This window comes from Tenrec ecaudatus, chromosome 2 (genome assembly GCF_050624435.1).
Source record: "Tenrec ecaudatus isolate mTenEca1 chromosome 2, mTenEca1.hap1, whole genome shotgun sequence".
Taxonomy (NCBI): Eukaryota; Metazoa; Chordata; class Mammalia; order Afrosoricida; family Tenrecidae; genus Tenrec; species Tenrec ecaudatus.
Genome location: NC_134531.1, coordinates 68,118,306 through 68,140,886, shown reverse-complemented (window position 1 = coordinate 68,140,886; position 22,581 = coordinate 68,118,306). Strand labels below are relative to the sequence as shown.

Sequence of the window (22,581 nt, the reverse complement as noted above, 5' to 3'; positions counted from 1 at the left end):
CCCCTGACTCATCAGATCGATAGTGGCTGCCCGGTGACATCTGGTCATCCACTAGGTTTCCTGTGCACCATCTGCCAGCTGCTCTGGAGATGGGAGTGACTAAGGCCCATGATCCTGAACTCTCATTTGCTTCGTGCATTTGTTCACAAAGCCTGTGTTATTGGTTTCTCTTTATTGGATCTGTTTGTTTTAAAGCTTCTGAGGAAAAGCCGACAAATGCATAGATAGAAGGAAATCAAAGTGTCTATATCCAAATTGGTGACTGTGTTTGATTTCCTACTTCCTTTTGTTCTCTGAATCCTGTCCTTGGTGGTTTTCTACTAAAACTTAGGACCCCAAAATACAGGCCCAATACTTTCTGAGATCGCTGCTTCCAGGGAGTACAGTAATGGCACGCCAGTAGTTCGTTATTTTTCACATCAATTAGATAAGCTGTGGTTATAATTTACAGCTTACTGTGGACTCGGTGGGTACAGCTACATGGAAATCATGAAAATTAAATTTAAAAGATTTCTTACCTGAGGCTCTCAGGATCCATCTTTCCCAAAGAGACCTTCTTCCTCTCCACTTTGACCATAAATCCACATTCTCATAAGAGACTTCTCTGATACCATCTCTTTACTGCCGGTTTTATGCTGCATCAGGAAAGTACTGGTTTCTCTCTGAGGCATGTATGTACTTTGAAGTTAGGGCAGTTGAGGAGGGTAAGCCCAAAAGGACTGCTACAATGTCTCCAGTTCCCTTCAAGAGGCCTCACAAGGTCATGGGAAGTATATAAACAGCAAATAGTAACAGATTTTCCCCCCCAGAAACATCATGAAGCCCTTGTAGGTGCATGGATTTATCCCAAAGCATGTTTAAATGTGTCTCTGTCATCAAGAGAGGGCTGCAGACAAGTTCTCTCCGTAAACACCCATCTTAGTCTCATTCTCTCGGCCATTGAGTCAACACTGACTCACAGCAGCCCTGGAGGACCGAATAGAATGGCCACCTTGGCTTCTGAGGCTGTACATCTTTTCTTCTTCTTCTTCATTTTATTGGGGGCTTGTACAACTCTTCACCATCCATACATCCATCCACTGTGTCAAGCACATTTGTACATTTGTTGCCATCATCATTCTCAAAACATTTGCTTGCTACTTGAGCCCTTGCTATCAGTTCCTCATTTTCCTCCTCCCCTACCTACCTACCTCATGAATGCTTGATCATTTACAAATTATTGTTAATTTTTCATGTCTTATACTCCCTTCACCCACTTTTCTGTTGTCCTTCCCCCAGGGAGAGGGTTATATGGAGATCATTATGATCCGTTTCCCCTTTCTCACCCTTTTGCCCTCCTGGTATCGCTACTCTCATTTTTGGTCCTGAGAGGTTTATCTGTCCTGAATTCCCTGTTTCCAGCTCAGGTATCAGGCATCAAAGACCTTTAACAAAAAAAAAATCATATCAATGTGAATGAAGGGGAATGCAGAGTGGTGACCCAAAGCCCATCTGTAGACGACACCCCCCCAACAGAAGGGTCACAAGGAAGAAATGAGCCAGTCGGTAGAGTACAGCACCGATGAAACATACAACTTTCTCCTAGTTGTTTAATGGTTTCTCCCCACCCACCTCCAGCCCCTATCATGATCCCAATTCTACCTTACAAATCCAGCTAGACCAGAGCATGTACACAGATACAGATAAAGGCTATAAGTCTTTACAGGAGCAGAAAGCCTCACCTTTCTCTCAATTATCGGCTGGTGGATTCTAACTGCTGACCTTGTGTTTAGTAGTGTAATCTATGCCACTAGGCCTCCTCTTTAGTCCCTGTAGCATGCCTTAAAAAAAATACTTTTTTTGCCATGGAAAGAAAGCAATTTTGAGTTCAGGGTTAATACCACATAATAAGACTCAAGTGAACTTCTTCCCCAACCATGGAAGCTTTACAACAGGGTTTATGGGAATGCTGCTCCACGCTCCACACGAAACAAGTTTCAGATGGATCAAGTATTCTATGGAGAGTCAGGAAGACCTCAGAGATAAACCAAAGAGGAAAGACTGTCAGCCTCAATAAATGAAGAACTTGTGGGTGAAGTGCAGAAACTGGAGGAAGAGACAATAGAGTTACAATTGGTGTGTTAGTTATTGAAGTTGGGGTCCTAAATGGCGGCATTTGCTATTTTAAGGCAACATCTTGGCCTTGGTGATGCGTTGGTGCCCAAAATGCAAAGATCAGCTAGCTCAAGAGCTGATCTCTACATCAGTTTTATAAACAAGATCGAAGCTAATGAAGACAGTTGTATGGAATGAATCCTAACCTGGAAGGAGTTTTGAATTTACCATTACAAACCAGAGAACAAGGTCCATTGAAATAGTGGCCTCCCTCCGCAGGGAAAGAGATCCAGCTCGGAAGATTATGCAACTGTCCTTTGGGAATCCTAAGGGATAATCTTGATAGATTTTTCTCTTAAGGACACAGGATGATCACAGGGACTTTTTGTGAAGATTTTAAAGCAAATGGAAAACCGAATTAGTAAGGAAAACGTCAGGAAAGTGTCGTACCAAGAAATTAACATGATGGCATACTTATTCTTCGGAGTAGCTAGGGCTGTGATGAGAATTCTTACCCTATCCACCCTACAAGTGAGATCTTGCCCCTTCAGACGTTTTTTTCCCAAAATTCAAAGGACACTTCAAAGGGTCATGATTTGAGTTCCTCAGAGATGCCGAAACTTGTTTCTGTAGAGTGTTAATCATAGGACACAGAATTCTTCAGGGAAAGGTTGAAGAAATGAAAATACCATCTTCATGAGTATATGGATCTAGATAGAGGGTATGTCAAGAAATGTAGCTTCACATTTTGATATTTTTATTTAATGAAGGCTTTTATGATTTTTGCTCTATCCCAGTGAACTCTTATTTTTCAGATGAGTTATGTAATTCATTGCAGTGGCCAAACAACTCACAAATGATACTCATGATTATGGAGTTTCCTGGAGACGAGAACAGGTGATAATTCACGCGAGAAAAGCTCTGTGTACAATTGTTCAGTCAAGACATTCTCCTTACTATTGCGCTCTCGGGCAGGCTGCTAGCTGGCTCTTAGCACTTGGCCTGGCCTCTGCCCTGCTTGGGCAATGTTTCAAAGCTCTTTCAGTGCTGCCAATAAAGTCCCAATGGGCATGCTATTTCAGTTATAAACCTCCATGATTAAAAATAGCAAGATTCAGAGTCGCTTCTGACATCCACTTTGATCTTTTCTTTCTTTCCTGCCTTTTTAATGACGTTTTGCTTTCTTCGTGAATGATGGTCTTGATGTCACAGCTCTTTAGGTCTTCTGTCATTATTGTTCAATATATATCAAATCTGTTCTTTTCTTGAAATTCAGGTAGGATAGACTCAAGGTCATATTTTGGTTCTTGTGAACTTGTTTCAATTTTCTTCCTCTTTATCCTGAATGTAAATATGAGCAATCAGTGGTCTGTTCCACAGTCAGCCCCTGGTCTGGTTTTAGCTGCTGATACTCAGCTTCTCCATCATGTCTACACAGAGATGTAGTCAATTTGATTTCTGTATATTCCATCTGGGGGAAGTCTGTATAGCCTTTTGTTGAAATAGGTCTTTGCTATGAACAAGTCATTGATTTTGCAAAATTTTATCATGTGATCTCCAGCTTCGTTTCTGTTACCAAGTCCATCTTTTCCAAGTACTGTTCCTTTTTATTTCCAACTTTTGCATTCCAATAACCAATAACTATCAATGCATTGGGATTGTGTTTGATCAATTTCAGACTGAAGTCATTGGTAGAATTCATCAGTATCCTCATCACTAGTTTTTTTCATCACTAGCTTTTGTAATTGGTGCATAATTTGACCAATACTTGTTTAAATTGTATTTCTTTGAAGGCAGATAGTTATAATCCTATCAAAAATAGCATTGTGCATTCATGATGGAGCTGGCAAGATCCTGGATAACAACGAATGCCACGCTATTTCTCTTGCTTGCATTATTCCCAGCATAGTAAATCCTATGATTTTCTGATTCAAAATTTCCAATACCAATCCATTTTAGCTCACGAATGCCTAGGATATCGATCTCCATGCATTCCATTTCATTTCTGACCACTTCCAATTTTCCTAAATTCATATTTTGCACATTCCAATTTCATTAGGAGATTCTTGCAGCTAATTCTCGGGAGTCATGCCCCATTATCAGCAGTTGAGCATCCATAACCCCACGCCCACGGCTTTTCCAGATTCACGTCCCCACGGTGGACTCGCCTTCAAGAATCGGCTCCTCCCTCGTCAGGCACATTTTGAGTGCTCTTCAACCTGAGGAGTCCCTCCTCCAACAGAATCTCCAACCGTGTTCTGCCGCCTTGGTTTAGCCCTTCAGGATTTCACAGTGACAGTGCTTCAGAGCTGAGCAAAGGGTTTTCAGTGGCTTCTTCCTCTGAAGTGGAGAGCCAAATCCTTAGCTGTTGTCTGTTCTTAGTCTGGTAGCTCCACTGAGACCCGTGCCCTTTGGGTGACCCTGATGGCTTTTGAAATACCAGTGACATCGCTCCCAGCACCACAGCAACATACAAGCCACCACAGTACAACCAAGCGACAGACAAGTGGTAGATGCATATGTATAAAGAGATTCATATCAAGAAATGCCTCACATAGTTGTAGAAAAGGGTAAGTCCCCTCCGGTTGAAGTCCATGGGTCAGATGTAACCTGAAGGCTTCCTCTGACTCCTCCAGCTACAGGAAGATGAAGTTGGAAGATCATAGGCTGGTGTATGCAGAGCTGAATGTATACAGGGTCCTGCTGATAGTGCCCAAGATCAGCAGGTGATATAACAAGAGTTTGACAAACCAGATGCAGGATCCAAATCCAGCAGTAGAAATGAGCACTGTCAATGTATACACTAAAAGTGGGCTACACCCTGAATGAAATGAAACCTCCCTCAGTTTTCTCAAGGCTGCGTCCAGCTTAAGGAGATCTATATTCGCTCCTTACCACCCCACCCCCCCACTGCTTGGCTGCCTCACAGAAGATTAGGTCATGGAGTTGCTGATACCGTGCTAGGTCTGAGCTGTCCTGTTGTCTTAATTCCCCTTGAGGTCAGCCTGGCTTTCTGCAAAAAGACTTAATCCATGTTGTTTCAGGTGGAGCCAGATGGATTTCCATTGAATTGTTACAAAGTTTCAGTGACTTAGGAAAATGTCCACTTCAGTTTTGTTAATTTTATATTAGTGCTGTCCACACCTTGAAATATTTTTTCCAATGGGGGGGGCGCTATTTTTTTTGTAGACACCCTAGCAAGACTAACATTTCTGCAGCCATCCACTGATTTCAGACCTACTTAAACACATTTAATTTGTAATAAACTTACACATATATAAATTGATAAATTGGACCCCTAGAAACAGTCCTTTATGATTTACCATTGTATATTTATATCCATGGAACCACTCACAATCAAGGCAGATACATTTCATTTCACACAGACATACTCTCATATTGCCCGTACAGCTTAAGTTTTGTTAGATGTAGAATTAAAATTTGAGATCAGTTTTCCCATTTAGTCTTTTTTTTTCTCAGCTACCAACTGGGTGTACACACACACACACATTCCTGAGTGACAGGCAAGCAAGCGTCTCACCTGGCACCTCCCAGCGAACCAAGCCTGGGGGTCTGCTGGCCCTCACTGAACCACCAAGTGCGGCTTCGCTGAAGCAGGGTCCAGGAGCCCGTGGCGCTGCCCGCTGTGTGCTCAGCTGCCCTGGCCTGGCCCCATCCTGGCTCCGTGCGGCTTTCTGCCTCATTCATCACCTCAGTGCTCTAATGGGTGGTGATGGGTCACATATTATATTTAGCAGCCATGGTTTCTCTGACTCGCAATATGCAAATGTTTGTTCCTCAGCTGCTGCTTCTGCAGCTGTTCCCTTTTTGAGGCCCCAGCCAGATTTCCCTTGACTGAAGATGGTTGGGTAGGAAGGATTAAAAGGGAACCTTGCGTTAGCCCACTGCTGAGGTGTCCAGGAAAGGTAACTCAGCCCAGGGTTTGGTTCTGGACTTCCCACTGTGTGAAGCTCAGAAGGACACAGAGGCCTGTGTGTTTTTAATGAAGCCAGTAGTTCCTGATCTTGTATGAATGATTAAGAGTAATGACCTGGCATCTACTCCATATGGTAGTTTTATGTTTATATTTTATATATATATATATTTAAAAGCCCTAGTTACTTTTAAATCGTATCAGGTTTTAGGCATTTTCGAAAAGAAGTTTTCCTTAGCTCGCTCCAGGGTCATTGAGAGCTTGGCCTTGTGGGAAGGAGCGAGGGAAAACCGTTAGGTGTCATCAAGGGTAGCAATGGCACCGTGCTAAATGCAAAGCAGTGGGTCTTCAACCAGCATCCATTACTTCTTGAGTGTTTCTTTGTTGTTCAAGGCGAATTTTTTTTCCACCAGAGAGTAAAAAATAACTAACTAGAAAATTCACACCATTGCTTTCTCTCCTCTACCACTCCCTACCCGCCCACCCCTCATCCCCACCCCACCCGCCACACACACATATGCGCGCAATTTTTTCTCTCTCCTTCTCCTCCTCCCTTTTATTTGTTCATCCGATGCCTTTGGTGGCACTTTGTTTTTGAATATGTTATTGTGCTTCAAGTGGGGGTTGACACAGCAAATCAGTTTTCCAAAAACTGTTCCCAGACATTGGCTGCAGCCCCTACAATGAGTGAGCCTTCTCATTATTTCCCTTCATTCGGCTCTCCTGCCTAGCCCAGCCTCTGTCTGTGCTCTCGGGCAGTGTTGCCTTGTTGGTCTCTGACATCAAGAATTGAGAAGATATGCTAGTAAGCTTCGCTCTGGCCTTCATGTATTTTACTTAGACTGTAAGACATGGAAGGGAAAAAGAGCCCCACCAATCAGCTTATGTCGACTTCTTTCAAGAAAATATTTGGGATTTGATATGAAGTCTGTGACGTCTTTGGCTAGTTGAGGCACAGGATGGGCAGGAGCTGATTAAAAGGGTTGTGAGGGTGGAGGCAGGAACCAAATGAATCAAGCTGAGGAAGTCATTAGTGGTTCCGCACCAGAGATGCTGAGAAATAATACATTTATTTTTCAAATGCAAGGTTTATAGAATTTGTAGGCAGTTTGGTTATAGATTGTAAAAATAGAATGGGGTCAAGAACAACACCTACATTTTTTGGTTTGAGTAAGACAGCCAACATTGCCACTGACGGAGGTGGGGCAGCTCGGAGGAAAGCCGTCTGGAGTGGAAAGCTGGAGACTGGCGTGATGTGCAGTGTTCGAGAGACATTGTGCGTGGAGTTAAAGGCTGAACTCGGGGTAGCCACAGCTACGTGTGGACTCTGAGATAGAGGTGCAATGTTAGGGACACTAAGCATTCCTACAGCTGTTCTGCTCAAAGGAGCCCTAATAGGAGCAGCTCGGTCTGAAAATCGTGTCGGCTAGCCAGGGGGCCTCAGAATGGATAGAAGGTGTTGGAGGAGTTCCAAGCCCTTGAGTAGCTGCTACGTAGACCTGGTTCATAGAGCGAAAGCGATGGCCAGGCGCCGTCCTCAACGTCCTCTCTGGGCAGTGCCTGCCCATGTCTCCTTCTAGAGGCACTTCACTGATCTCTTTTTCAGAAACCAATTATATATACATGTTAGGTTTTTCCAACAATCCTTACTCCAACTAAGCATTTCTAAAAGTTCCCAATATGCCTTTATTCTCTTTAACTTATATGAAAATAATTTCTAAAAAAGCAAGAAAGAGTGTCTATTTTAATACTAATTTTAGAATGTCACCAGCCATCTGTCATGAGTTGTATCTGTTCGACTTTTCTTAAGAATGTTACATTTAACAAGGTTGTTTTTTTCTCTTCTTGTCTTCACAGCTGAACTAGCATCTTTAATGGATAAAACCTATGAGAGAAATATCCCTGTTAGTTCTTTGACAATATCACGGGTAAGATATTTAAATATGCATATATGTTTATTGGTTGCTGTTTTCTTAAATAGAAGAACAAAGAACAGAAGGAAGGCTCCTTATAAGAAAGGACTTCCAAAAATTTATGGAAATACACTGTTCTTTAATCCCGTTTCTCCAAGAACTTTCTGATGGCCCCTTCTTTAGCTGAGGCTGAATGAATAAAGAACACCCTTGGGGGGCTACTAATGGAGACTATGGTGAGGTGCTTGGTGGAGCTCCGGTCGGGGCATGGCTGCGCTTTCCGCTGTGATCCTCAGCATTCCACACGACCAGCCTCTCCACAGGAACAAGATGGGCTTTCTTCTCCCATAAAGAGTCACAGTCTTGGAAACTCACAGGGTGGCTCTCTCCTGTCCTACAGCATCGCCATGAGTTGGCATCGACCCAGTGACAGTGAGTTTGGTTTTGAGTTTGAGGTATTTTAGGTGAGGTATTTTAGGTAAGGTGAGTCAGCCAATTTCTTTGGCTGACTCAGTTGTAGTCCGTTTACCAGACTTGTGTCAGTAATCACTGTTCTGTTTTTTATTTATCTTGAGATTTTTTTCCAGGATGTGATATTCTGCTCTATTATACCATGATTTTTTTAAGAGTTGATGCGTTCTTCAAAGTAATCATATTTACATGTTAATATTAAAAGAAGTGTTTTTGTTAGCTGAGAAAGTCTATGAAGAATGGACATTAATGTTAAGCTGCTTCAGAGTAATAAAGAGGGTATTAATACTAGGCTAATAATCATCAGAAATAATAATTGATAACTAACCATTATTAAACCCCACCCCTGTGGGCTACATATTAAACTGCTAAACAGAAAGTCGGTGGTTCAGCCCCACAGTGGGAGAATGATGAGTCTTCCTGCTCCTATAGGGATTTACAGGCTCAGAAAGCCAAAGAGGCAGTTGTGCTCTGTCCTATCACGTTTCTGTGACCCACAATCAGCTCAGTGGCAGTGCGTTTTGGTTTGGGGTTTACATTAACTGTAAGGAGTTGTGGTGATTCTGTTGGTTAAGTGCTGGATGACTAACCACAAGGTCCATGGTTCAAAGCTACCAGCTGGGCCAAGGGAGAAAGATGAGACTGTCTGCTCTCATCAAAATACAGTCCTTGGAACCCCAAATACAGTTGCTATGAGTCTGGATTGAGTCAGCGGTGGTAGGTTTGGCTTAGGTTTATGCCAACTATTATGCTAGGTTTTCAACTTATCATATTTCTGTTAATTCTCAGAGTAGCCATTAGATAAACTTTATTATCTTAGTTTTTAGATAAAGCTCAAAATGATTGATAACTTGTCCAAGTTTATATCGTTCATAAGTGGAAAACTTGGGTTCAAACCCTGAGTTGTGTGAAATCAAAATTCTTTTCTGATGACACCCTCAAATATATCTGGACCAGTCTTTACCATACATTAACTTTGTGACGTCAGGTCACGGACGTCACCAATTTTCTCTTTTCCGATATGGGGCATTTCTATATTTATAAGGATGCCGTGACATTAAAAAATGAAATCTTGGTTGTGAAAACTCTGGTACCATAAAATTAAGGTATTCCTTTATTTAGAAGAAAGAAACTATCTTTCTGTTCTGTACTAATCTTTCTGCTATTCTCTTTTTAATAGGGAACATTTTAACTTGATCGGGGCTTTAAAGGGCTGTCTGTCCTCAGACTGTAGGGAACCTGAGAGGCCTCTGGTTTCTCTGACATGGCAGATCAAAGCCCCGTTCGCCATGTTGTCATTAGGGATCAGTTCCAACTCACAGTTACCTTATTAGAACCATTCCAACTCACAGTTACCTTTTTAGAACCGAACATTAACTGCACTGCCCGGTTCTGCACCTCCTCACAGTTATTCTGTTTTGAGCCACCTGTGCAGCCATGTCATTCTCCGCTTTGTGTGCACAGAAGGATTTTAGGGATGGAATCACAACCCATGATCACCGTTCCAGTTCATTGAGTGTGCTCATCTTCCTGAGTTCCGTGTGTAAACTAGGGCCATTGTAGGGTATAATCTGTACTCAACTCGGGGTTTCTTGTCCTCTCTTTCAGTTTGTGGACAACATTTCCTCTCGAGAAGAGATAGACCATGCAGAGTATTACCTTTACAAGTAAGTTTTGTATTACGTTTCCATATGTGTTTTCATAACATGGATCTTTGCAAGCAGCTATCACTGTGCTGGTTAAAATATTGATAGCTAACTATGTAAACATGAAAGGACCCTGTGGTTCTGGATCACGGCTTTGTTGATTTCTTTCTCTTTCAGTTCCCTTCAGTGTTGACATGTGGTGTCTTAAGGAAGGACTAGGCAGAGTGATGATTTCTCTAGTCAGGGACCAGCTGGGAGGAGCCCTGGTGGCCGAGTGGGTGACACTTTGGGCTGCTACCTGCGAGGTCAGCAGTTGTGAACCACCAAACCGCTTCATGGGAGAAGGATGAGGCTCTGCGCCCTGAGGCCTTCCAGTCTCAGAGCCCCACGGGCGCAGTTCTGCTCTGTCCTGTAGTGTTGCTCTGAGTCAGCCTCAGCTCCATGACAGTGAGGGCTTTTCAGTTTGTTTTGTATCATCTGGTTGCCTCTGTCTCTCAAGATGTATGGCTTTAGAATCTGTATTACAGTTTGGGCCCGTTTTCCATATCTGTAGATATCTAATAATCACTTAAGTTCAAAATGTACATATTTTTTAATTTCTAAAAAGTTACTTAGTCCTTCCCGTGCTGTTGATAGTTTTTCACGCTTAAAAAAATTTTGTCTTTCAAAGCTTTGTGTTGGTTTGTGCTTTAGTGAAAGAACTTTTACTGTCTGTGTTTGAGAAATACCTATACTATCTTTACCCTGCTGTTTATCTTTTAACGTCGTTTGTGCTTGCTTGTTTTTTTTTTTTAAGACGCAGCAAGGAAAAATATATTGTCTCCCGAGGTTCTTGGGCAATGGATACCTGTCACCCTCCTGATATCGCATCACAAGAGCATGGCTATCTTTTTAAACTGCGTATAGCTCCAATAGAATACTATGTGGATAGGAGGAGGACCACTTTCTTTTTTCTTTAACATTTTATTAGGGGCTCATACAACTCTTATCACAATCCATACATATACATACATCAATTGTATAAAGCACATCCGTACATTCTTTGCCCTAATCATTTTCAAAGCATTTGCTCTCCACTTAAACCCTTTGCATCAGGTCCTCTTTTTTTTTTTTCCCTCCCTCCCTGGTCCCCCCTCCCCCATGAGCCCTTGATTCTTTTTGCTTTTTTAAGTAATGTTTTTTATTTATTTTTTATTAATCATCTTACTTGGGAGCTCTTACGAATCTTATGATAATCCATTATTCAATTGTATTAAGCACACTTGTACATAAGTTACCATCAACACTTCTAAAACATTTTCTTTCTACTTGAGTCAGCTTTGTATCAGCTCCTCTTTTTTCCCTACATCCCCTATACCCTTTTACCCTTGTGAATCCTTGGTCAATTATATATTATTGTTATTTTCATTTCTTACACTGCCCTTTGTCTCCCTTCACCCACATTTCTGTTACTCATTCCTCTCGAGGCTGGACTATATATCCAACCTTATGATTGAGTTCCCTCTTGCCCCCTCCCCCCACCCCAACTGTCCCCCTACCCTCACCTTATCGCTACTCTCACTACTGTTCCTGAGGGTTTTATCTGTCCTGAATTCCATGTCTAGCCAGATTTATAAGGTTGTGGGGGGAGGGAGCATTTAGGAACTACAGGAATGATGTGTGTTTCGTCGTGCTGTACTGCACCCTAGTTAAATTGTCCTTCCTTATAACCTTTCTGTAGGGGGGTGTCCAATATAGATGGGCTTTGAGTCTCTACTTCAACCCTCCTCATTCACATCAATATAATTGTTTGTTTTGGGTCTTTTGATACCTTATACCTGTTATGGTCAACACCTCATGATCACACAGGCTGGTGTGCTTCTTCCATGTGGGCTTATTTACTTCCTTGCTAGATTGCTGCTTATTTAACTTCAAGTCTTTAAGACCCCAGATACTATATCTTTTGATAGCCAGGCACCATCCACTTTTTCACCACATTTGCTTATGTACCCGTTTTGTCTTCAGTGATCGTGTTGGGAAGGTGAGTATCAAAGAGTGCCAGGTTATTAGAACAACATGTTCTTGTGTATAGGAAGGCCTTGAATAGAGGTCCAAAGTTCGTCTGCTATCCTAATACTTAACATATAAATATATGTACATTGGCTTCTATCCCTTTCATTATAAATTAATATATTTACATATATACATGCTGTGATAGTTAAAAGTTTATTGTGCCAATCTGGTCAATAAACATATGTGGGATTGATTTAAGAGCGGAGAGATAAATGGCTGGTGAGCATCCCCTGTCTGGTCTCTTGTTCTCTGATGGACAGACCAAGGTGTGACTGCCTTAGCTAATTCTTTGCCTCAGCTGGTAAGGCTCACTTCCTGAGAGACCTCCCTGAAGAGAAGCCACATGGACCTACCCTGATGCAATCCTGGGTCCTGGAGAAGCCACGTGGAGACCCCTGAGCTGCTGACAACGCTCACTGATTAGCCATTCCTCCTGCAATTGGTGTCATTTTGTGTGTTTTGTGAGTTTGAGGAGGACTTTATAGATAAGGTGTTGGACATATGGGCTAATGTCAGTCTTCTGGGCTTGGACTGGACTGGACTGAACTGGGATGCTTTCTTAATGTACACTTAGCCTTTATATAAAACTCATAAAATATGAGTGTCTATGAATTTTGATTCTCTAGTCTATCCAGACTAACACACATGCCTATAACTATAACTCTATAAATAGCTTTTGCTTCCTACTTTCCTCTTATTTCCTTTCACCTTCCTCCTGTCCCACTAACATGCTCTCCCTCCACTTGGCTCTCAGTAATTCCTCTTGGATACACTGCACTAGATCAAATCCCACCAGACCTCCTTGCCATCATTTTAGATCTCTTGTTCTCCCTCACCTACCTGCACTCTCATGGTTCCCCTCTTCCTGGGACCCCTGGTCCCATTGCTTTCTCCTTGAGATTGTCTGCCCTCCCTATCTGATATGGATACACATGGGGCAAAAGAAAATAATAAAAAAAGAGAGTTCCAGGTCTGTCTGCTGACCCTTATGAGTGTTTTCCAATCAGGCCTGATGAGATGCCAAGTCCTGTTCCCTGAGTCAGAAGTCTTTTTTCAGGATTCCTTGGGACTTCGTTACTTGGCTCCCCTTGTTGCCCTGTTGCCCTCCCTTGGTGTTTCACCCCATTGTGTATGGGGCAGATCAGGCAGTTTCCACACAGTGTCTCCAGTGCTGTCACCCATAGCATTATGGGTCAGTGAGGGAATGACGTGTCTTCTGGTGGGACTGGCCCGAAGGTCCTCTTGGTGCATTGGCTGCTCTAAGCAGGGATATCATCCCCGGGCCTTGGTGGGCCTTGATGAGGTCCACTCCCTAGCTTCAGTTTCTTTACTATAAGATGAAATTTTAAATATTAAGTATCTGTGTTCTCTAATCAATAATGTTATATAGGTGCTATCTTAATGCAAGAGAGCAATTAGTTATTGCCTAATTACAATTCTGCGTACAATTCAGATGTAAATTATGATTAGGTACATTTTGAATACTTTATCTCTGTTACTGATGTTCCTAAGTTTTAGCAGATTCAGGTAATTTTTCACATGGTTAAGCTTCTTATGTAAATTAACAAATACTGTATTCTACTAGAACCCTAATATCAATCATATTCCCTATCATAAAATTTTTGATAGAATGCTAACTAAGCTCTTGAGTCAAGATTCCTTAAGGAGAGAAAAAAGTAAAACTATTATAAGATTAAAGAATAGCTCAGTATCTTTGTTCTAACACAGTTCCACCCTTTTGGCTCAAAACACATTAACAATGAATTATCAGTAGAGAATAGGAAAGGATATGGAAAGAATAATTAGCTCTCTGCATTACCCTGAAAATCATACTGTTTAATGTGTCACTATTGAATTGTGAGGACCTTTAAATATAATCATTTAAACTTCCTTTGTTTTGGCTAGAATTAGTGGAAAGGAATCATATGCATAAATCCAATCTTTTTGCTAACAGCAGGCAGTCAGGAAAGGAATGAGGTCCTGTAATATAACACGGTAGCCTTCGTTATCCCAGCTGCGTCAGCCCATTCGTTAAAAGCAAACTGTTGGGGCGTCCTCCTCTCTAACTAGAAATCTGAGAGATACACAGTTTTAAAAACTGACTTTAAAAATCTAACAAGAATACATTTTCTTTAATATTGTACATTTTCTTGAACCATTTCAGTGACAGGTTGTTGTTAGAGGCTTAAGGTTGTTCTGCTTTTTGTTTGTTTTTCATGAGTCCCAGCAGAAGTCTAGGCCGTGTCCATAGCACTCTACTGGAATGGCTCTGTTAGGTCTTTAGACATGATGCGCTGCCCCTGTGCTCTGAAAGTGGAGTTGTCTGCACAGAAGCAGGTTTCCACCTCCTCTCCTATCACCTGGTTTGGGTTTTTTTTTTACTACATTTCTTTCTGCGTTTTCTTTGTAACCTCAATCTCACACCTATAGTTTTGGTTTTAATTAAATTGTTTTATATTGAGAAGCAATACAGATAACAACGTTTCACATTTTCAAACCACGGAAAGAACAACGGAACGTGGGTCATTTTTATAAAAATCATATTCCTAGTCTTGCTTAGCCCTTCTTTGAAGATAATAACTGTTCCTTGATCTTCGGCTCTGATTGCTTTGTGCATATCGGAGGGCTTCGAAAGCACGTGGGAAATGGAATCAAAGGGGATGGGAGTTTTCTACAAGCCTTTCAAGGCCTCCTTGCTCAGGCATGGGAGGCGCGCTGGTGGCGCAGTGGGGAAGCATCTGACCGCTGTCTCGAGGCCTGCAGTTCCAAAGCCCACCAGCAGCTGCAGAGAGAGACTGGGCCATCTGGCCCGTAAATGAAACCCTGCTAGGGCCCTCTGAGTTGGGACCAACTCCCTGGCAGTGGCTTGGCTTTGCACCTTTACCGAACTATGGGTTATTGGTTTTTAAGTAAGTTTTTGAAGGGGAAATACATTTCTGTGATTAAAATGTAAATAAGTATCCAATGTAAATATTTCCTTTCCACCCCATCCCCCATATTACTGTTCTCAGCATTCCCCCTCAAATAGCTTCTTCTTTCCATCCCCACTTTGAAACACAAGAGCCCTGATGGCGGCACGGTGTGGGTCACACAAGGTGGGCTCCAAATTCACAGTCCATAATTCGAATCCGCCAGTTTCTCTGGAAGGAAGATGAGGCTTGCTACTTCCAGAAAGACTCGCAGCCTGGGAAACCCACAGGGGCAGTTCTGCCCTGTCAGAATCAGCTCCCCAGCAGTGAGTTTGAGGGTGAGGTTTTATATATATGCAAAACGTGGCGATGTTCTGCCCCTACTTTTAGTCTGTGTCTGGGTGATGTCTCCTCTCAGCTGCTGCTGCTCCTCATGTCTTAAAAGCCCTGGTCTTGCTTTCCTGCTGCAATTGCTTTCCTTTGCGACTTGTTTGCTTAAGGCCAGTATTATTGTATGGTGAATAATGGGAGCTTTTATCTCATTTTCCTCAATCATTGCGGAGAAGCTTTCTTAGCTGCACTGCCTGGTCCTCGTTCTGAGGCCCAGCCTCCCGTGTCACTCACTGAGTGCTGGGCACACGCAGCCAAGAGTGCCCCCGAGGCAGCTCTGTGTCGCCATTTTTGGGAGATAAAACGGCGTGTCGCCAGTGAAATTATGGCATCTGCTTATAGCAGGTTTTAATAATCCCTGTATTAGTATTTGATTGCTGCATTAATGGGATGTAAACTCAAGCCATTAAAAAATATATATTCCTTCTTTCCATGTGGTATGCCTGTCTTTATTCAGATGTTTGAAAATTACATTTTGAAAGGCTTATTTAGGCTTTCAAATCATTTTGGAGCCAGAGCAGCTTAGAGACGCATGAAATTAAATGTACACCCTTTATTATAAGATCATCAGTAATCAGAATGATGGTTGAATCTGCAATATTGCAGTCATTCCAGAAGGATAAATAATCAAAATTTATAACATAGACAGCACATGGCCTCTGTATTCAAAATGTCACCATTTTAAAGTAGCCTTTGGTTTCTAACAGAAATGCGGGGCGTGCCAAGGGAATTGTCACACAGTAAGAAGAAGCTATTGCCGACCCACAGGAACATATTCTTCCCGGAGCACAGCTCTGCGAGTCGCCATGGAGAATGGCGTGCACCTGGGAGCGGGGCAGTCAGGGCTGCGTGGCAGGCTGTACACGGCCAACACGTTCATCCACGCTCTACCTCAGCCTCCAGCATCCTCCCACACTTGCTTAGCTGACCTGGCAGATGCCAGGCGCCCTGGCTGGAGCTGGATGACAGGTCAGGGACAGCTGGGGTGAGGCAGATGGTTGCCTGCATGGCTCCAGGTCCCAGTTGGCAGCTAGCCTGAAAGGGGAGCACCAAAATAGCTTCATTTTTCAATAAGCAAGAATATCCTGAAGGTGCCTTGGAAGGCGGGGCATCCCTCCCCAGGCAGGCTTGTGTTGCAGGAGTCCACTTCTGGCTGCAGGGAGCGGCGAGGAGGAGGCAGGAGCAGCACCCGTAAGTTAAAACAGTGGGGATTTTCCTTTGAGGCCATAGAGATTATGTTTTATAGCAGTAAAAGGAAATCTCAATTTTTTTTCTGTCAGCGTACTGCCAGATCTCATTATGTCTGAACATTATTAAGAAAAGAATGAGGAGCCCGGGGGGAGATAAATGACGCTTAGAACAATTTCTTTTTAGTAAGACTTCAGCACTTTAACATTTCCCAATGCTTTATTTGGTTCTTTATTTGCTGATTCTTAACCCAGACCCGGGGGATAGTCTATTTTTATTAATGCTCTTTATTAGAGAATAGCAGCTCGTCAAGGGTGAGTTCACACTTTGCCAAAACACCAGCCAAACTGTGAGCGGAGGGGTCCAACTCAGCCTCCTTCTCGGACGGTGCCAGAGTCCTGGCTCTGCAGCAGTGCGGGCTGAAGCCTCAAGCCGGTTTGCTGCCACCCCGCGTTTCTCCTAGCCCACACGCCTGAGGAGTCCCTGCTGCTGTGAGCACGCATGCACAGTGGAGGCTTTCTTTCCTTTGGGTGGATAGCCACAAGTGGACTAGCTGGAGCATATGGCATACGTTTGACTGTCTAGAAACTCCCAGGTGATGTCCCCAAATAGTTACACCACCATCTTACCTTCAACAGCAAGCAGGTCCATGTCCTCAACATTCGAGGGGGTATTCCCTCCCCCCCCCCAAAAAGGTAAAAAGCTCTGCTGGGACCGCTTGTTCTTTCTGATCACAGTGTAGTTTTTCATAAATGCAGTGTTGCTCAAACCTTGTTTTTTGTGTGATGGTTGATTTTAGAGAACAGCATGTGGCTATGAAATTTTGTTTCCTGCTCGGGAAAAATGCCACAGAAACGGTTGTGATGTTTTGCACAGCTCACAAGGACAGCGCTATGGGAAAACTCAAGTGGTTTTCTTGTTTCAAAAAAGGTGAAAAGTCGATTGATGACAAACCTTCTCTGAACATCCATCAACTTTCCGAATGGATGAAAATGTCAACAAAATTCGGGCACTTGTTCTTGAAGACCAACCATTGAAGAGATGGTAAAGCTATCTGGACGATCTTGGAGCTCGGTTCAGCAAATTTTAACAGAAGATTTGGGAATGAGAAGGGTCACTGTGAAATTTGTGCCTCGGTTTCTGACGGACCAGGAAAAAGGGCATCAAGTGGAAACATGCCGTGCTTTGAAAGAACAGCTCTGAAGCATGCCAGACTTCCCCAAGGTCATGACTGGTGACGGACACGGTGCTGTTCTCACGGCCCTGAGAGCAAACATCACTCATGCCAGTCGAAGGTGCTATCGTCACCGCCCCCAAAGTCGCGTGAACGTGAAGATCAAGACGGTGCTCACTTGTTTTTTTTTTAATATGAGACGGATAGTGCGTTGGGGGTTTTTTCCACCAGGTTAGACTGTTAATCAAGCTTTCTATTTATCTATTTATTTTTATAATGATGCCAAATATATGTATATGGGGTACAAGTAATTGAAGAGAGACTCTCTGCCGGGTGTGGATGTAGGCAGCCATGATGTATCAGAGAGCCTCAGGCTTCCTATTTAGAGATTCTGAAAAGAATGAACAATAGTGTCTGACCAAAAAGGCCTGAGTTGTGGCAGACGGACTGGTTTTGCCGGCACGACAACGCACCTGCTCACGCAGCCATCTCAGTGTGACAGTTTTTGGTAAAAAACCAGCATGCCTCTCTTGCCCCACAAACCTTACTCACCTGACTTCACTCAGTGCAACTTCTTTGTGTTTCTGTAAATGAATCGCGGCCTGAAAGGATGACGATTTGATGACGTATAAGAGGTGGAAAAAAATGAGGGAGGCGCTGTCAGCCATCCAAACAGATGACTTTGAAAAATGTTCCCAAGGATGAATCACAGATTTGACAAATGCACAAAGTGTGATGGCGAGTACTTTGAAGGTGATAAGGTTTTTTGTAAGAAAAAAAATTTTAAATACACAACTTTGGAAAAAAAATCCTGGTGTTTTGGGTATCCTCGTGCTTACCAATACACTTAGCCTAATGGAATTTCATTGAGGTTTTAATTTCTATTTCCCTACTGACTAAAAACGTTGGCCCTTTCCCATGTGCTTTCCTGCCACCCGTGTATCGTCATTAGTGAAGTATTCAAATTTTTACCCATTGATTTTTGTTTTTTACTGAATTTTGAGAATTTTTTTTCTGATGGCTTTGCTTTGTTTTTTCATTTTCTGAACTGTTTTTCAGAGAGCAGGTTTTGAATCTTTAGTTCAGTTTTTTAGGATTATCTTTCATTGGCTACACATTTGGGGTATCTTAGCTAAGGAAACTTTGCCCAATCCAGCACTGTAAGATTTTCTCTGCTGTTGTCTTTTAGAAAGTTTGTGCTGAAAGGTTTTACAGTTAGGTCTATGATGTATTTTGAGTTATTTTTGTATATAGCATAGGATAAGATTCAAAGTTATTTTGTCTGCATAAGAATATGCAATTGCTTGAACGCTGTTGAAAAGAATAATCTTCAGTGAACTGCCTATGTGCGTTTGCCTGGTGTACAGTACCCTTGCCCGTCTTGTTGGGTTCGGTTTCCCTCCTTAGGAGGGTGGTACAGAAGGAAAATTTGTCAGGCAGGTTTAATTTTCCTTGTCCCATAAGCTGATGCTTACATATTTTAAAAATCATTGTTCAAGCAACAGTTTTAGGGCTTACCGTGTGTGGGCATATGTGTTCTTCCCACTAAGGAGCTGAGACGAGATGCAGACGTTTTCTGTTTTTGATTACTGGAAACATTGCTTGAGTTGAATCTTTGACTTGGGTGTCTCCTCTTCAGTGACCTGTTGACATTCTCTTGTTTCTTGCTTTCTGAAGCCTTTTGTAGACCTAGTTGGCAATTTTGTCCATACTCTTATCTTTTTAAACCAGATTCTTCGTTGATTTGGGCAATAGGGGAGCCAGCAAAACAGATTTAGAAGAGAATCCTCTTAGCTGGCTCCATCTCTTCTCAGCAAAGTGTCGCACAACATGGGGAGAGAGATTGATTTTGAGCTCCTTTGAATGAGGTCTTTTTAATGTAGCTGTCATTTTAAAATTACTGTGCATTCTGAGACATGCAATAAAACCAAACCAAACTCCCTGCCATTCAATTAATGCTGAATCTTAACGACCTTATAGGACTGCTCTTTCGGATTTCCAAGATTGTAACTCTTTAGGAGATTAGATAGAAAGCCTGGTCTTTCTCCCTTCAGAACATTGGATACATCCATATTTAATTATCAGTGTAAAAACACGCAAGACAAAGCATTCTAAAGTTAAGCCATATTTATACTTGAGTTCATCAGCTTTCCTGAAATATCTGTGATTCCTCCCATTGTTAAGGATAGCCTAGAATTTATATGACTTGTGCTGGTTATCATAATATTCTCACTAGGTTGAAAAATTATAAGATGGTGTAAAATTTGGGGAGACTTACTATGGAAGTAGACTTCCATTTTTGTGACTCATAAAGAACAGCTTTGTATAATGAAACTATTTTCATCTGATTGACAAGTCATCCTAGCACTGCTAACAATAGAACTCATTTTATTCAAGGAAAAATCCCCAGAAAAGACAAATTCACATGACATTATCTAATGTTGCTGTCAAGTCACTTCCAAGAACCTCATGTGTGTCAGTGTGTCAGTGCCTGATTTTTTCAGAAATAAACCTCCAGCCTTTCAATTACGAGCTGCGCAGTTTGTCTTTCTTTCAGCATCCAAGGGTCCGGTGGAAGCTGCTTAGTAGTGAATTTGTTGTTGCTCAGGGCCCTCGAGTGTGTTCTGACTCATCGTGGCCCTCTGTGCAACAGGAACCTTGTGCTGTGCTCACAAGAGCTCTGAGGTTTGAGCCTGTTGCTTCAGCCTTTGTGTCAATGCCTCTCATCAAGAGTCTTCCTCTTTTTCGCTCTCTGTTTTACCAAGCATGGCGTCCTCTTCCAGGGACTGATAGCTCTGACAACATGTCCATACTACCTGAGACAAAGTCCCAGGACCCCTTCCTCTGAGGAGCATTCTGGCTGTTTCTGACGAGACAGATTTGTTTGTTCCCCTGGCAGCCCGTGGTACTTTCAGTATTCACATTCAACACCGTGACGCAGATGCACCAATTCGTCTACAGTCTAACTCACTCACTGCCAGCTTTCACACACACATGAAGCAACTGAAAGTGCCATGGCCTTGGTTAAGCACACCTTACTCCTCAGAGTCACATCTTTGCTTTGTAATGTTTTAAGGAGGTCTAGTGGAGCCGATTTACCCTATGCAACATGTCATTTGGTTTCTTGATTGCTGGTTCCAGGAGCATTGATTGTTAATCCATGTAACATAAGATCTTTGACAACTACAGTGTTTGCTCTGCTTGTTATGGTATTGCTTATTGGACCAGTCACAAAGATTTTAGTTTGCTTTATCGTGAAGTATAACCCACACTAAAGGCTCTAGTCTGCCATATTAATTAGTAATAAGTACTTTAACTCTTCTTCACTTTGGGTGAGCAAAGCGGTATTATAATTATCTGAATATCACAAGTTATTAGTGAATTTTCCCCTAACCTGTGCTCTTCTTCATACAGAAAGTCTAGCTTTTCAGATTATCCCCTTTTATTTTTCCTGTCTCTAAATATATACCTCGCATTCAATATGTATTCTTGAATTTTCTTGTTCCTAATTTCTCTACATTAATCATATATGTATGTCTGAGGGTATGTAAAAAGGTGTTGCTACAGCATCATAGAAAGCCTTATGAAACAAGAGTATCAAAGTGTGACACTGTTGATTGCTAACATGTTCTCCATCTGTCTGGATACTTCTGAAGGCAGGGTCCCATTTCTTTGACCCTTCCCGTTCCGTTTACTCCACATCCAAACAGTAGTTGGGGCACCCTGGAGGGAATCAAGCCATGTTCCTCTGAAATGATCTTTGAGTTTGAGGAGCAAACAAGTGTGAAGGAGCCTTGGAATTACCACAAGGTCAGGACTCTCAGGTCGATGTGATCAGGTTTCCTAACCACATTCTTATGTGACAGCCTTTGCTGCTTCTAAGAGTGAGCAGGTGCATGGTCATGATGGAAAAGAAGTTCCTCAGAACAACTGTCCTGGTCGTGTTCTCACCAGTGCCCTTTTCAGTTTTCTTAGTACTCCTTCCTAATAAGCCCCCAGGATTGTCCTAAGTCCTTTGAGAAAAATCTGTCAAGGTTACCCTTTTGGAATCTGCTATAACAGAAAAGGTTGCGGTAAGCCTTCTGGGCTGACTGAACTGGCCCAGCAGATACCCAGGCAGCCACCGTGTGATTGGACCTTGCTATCTGTGTCATAGTGGTAATTCCAAGGCTCATCCCTACTTACTGTTTGTTCCATTAAATTATATTTATTATATATAACTATATTTACCTGTGATGATGGGGAAATAGATCTATGCATATATTTATAGATTTAGTATTAAGGTAGCAGATGGACATTGGGCCTCCACTAAAGTACTCCCTCAACTCAAGAACACCTTGTTCTATTAAACTGGCATTCCATGATGCTCACCTTCCCTACACGATCACTGAACACAAAGTGGGCGCATAAGCAAATGTAAAGAAAGAAGATGGTGCCCGGCTATCAAAAGATATAGCATCTGGCGTCTTAAAGGCTTGAAGATAAACATGCAGCCATCTATCTGAGAAGCAACAAAGCCCACGTGGAAGAAGCACGCCAGCCTGTGTAATGACGAGGTGTCAAAGAGATCGGGTATCAGACATCAAAGAACAAAAAATAATATCATTGTGAATGAAGGGGAGTGCAGAGTGGGGACCTGAAGCCCATCTGTAGGCAACTGAACATCCCCTTACAGAAGGGTCGTGGGGAGGAAATGAGCCAGTTAGGTGCAGTGTAGCAACGATGAACCATACAACTTCCCTCTAGTTCTTAAATGCTTCTTTCTATCCCCACCCTCCCCCCACTATCATGATCCCAATTCTGCCTTACA

General features: G+C 42.5%; 1 protein-coding gene across 1 annotated transcript in view; it reads left to right on the top strand.

The window, feature by feature from the left end:
* The window catches only part of MRPS27 (mitochondrial ribosomal protein S27), a 105,960-nt gene that overhangs the window by 17,197 nt on the left and 66,182 nt on the right, over positions 1–22,581 (top strand). The window contains exons 3-4 of the mRNA XM_075541155.1: positions 7,886–7,956; positions 10,021–10,079. Of these exons, the coding sequence (XP_075397270.1) occupies positions 7,886–7,956; positions 10,021–10,079 (130 nt within the window). The remainder of the gene's footprint in view (positions 1–7,885; positions 7,957–10,020; positions 10,080–22,581) is intronic.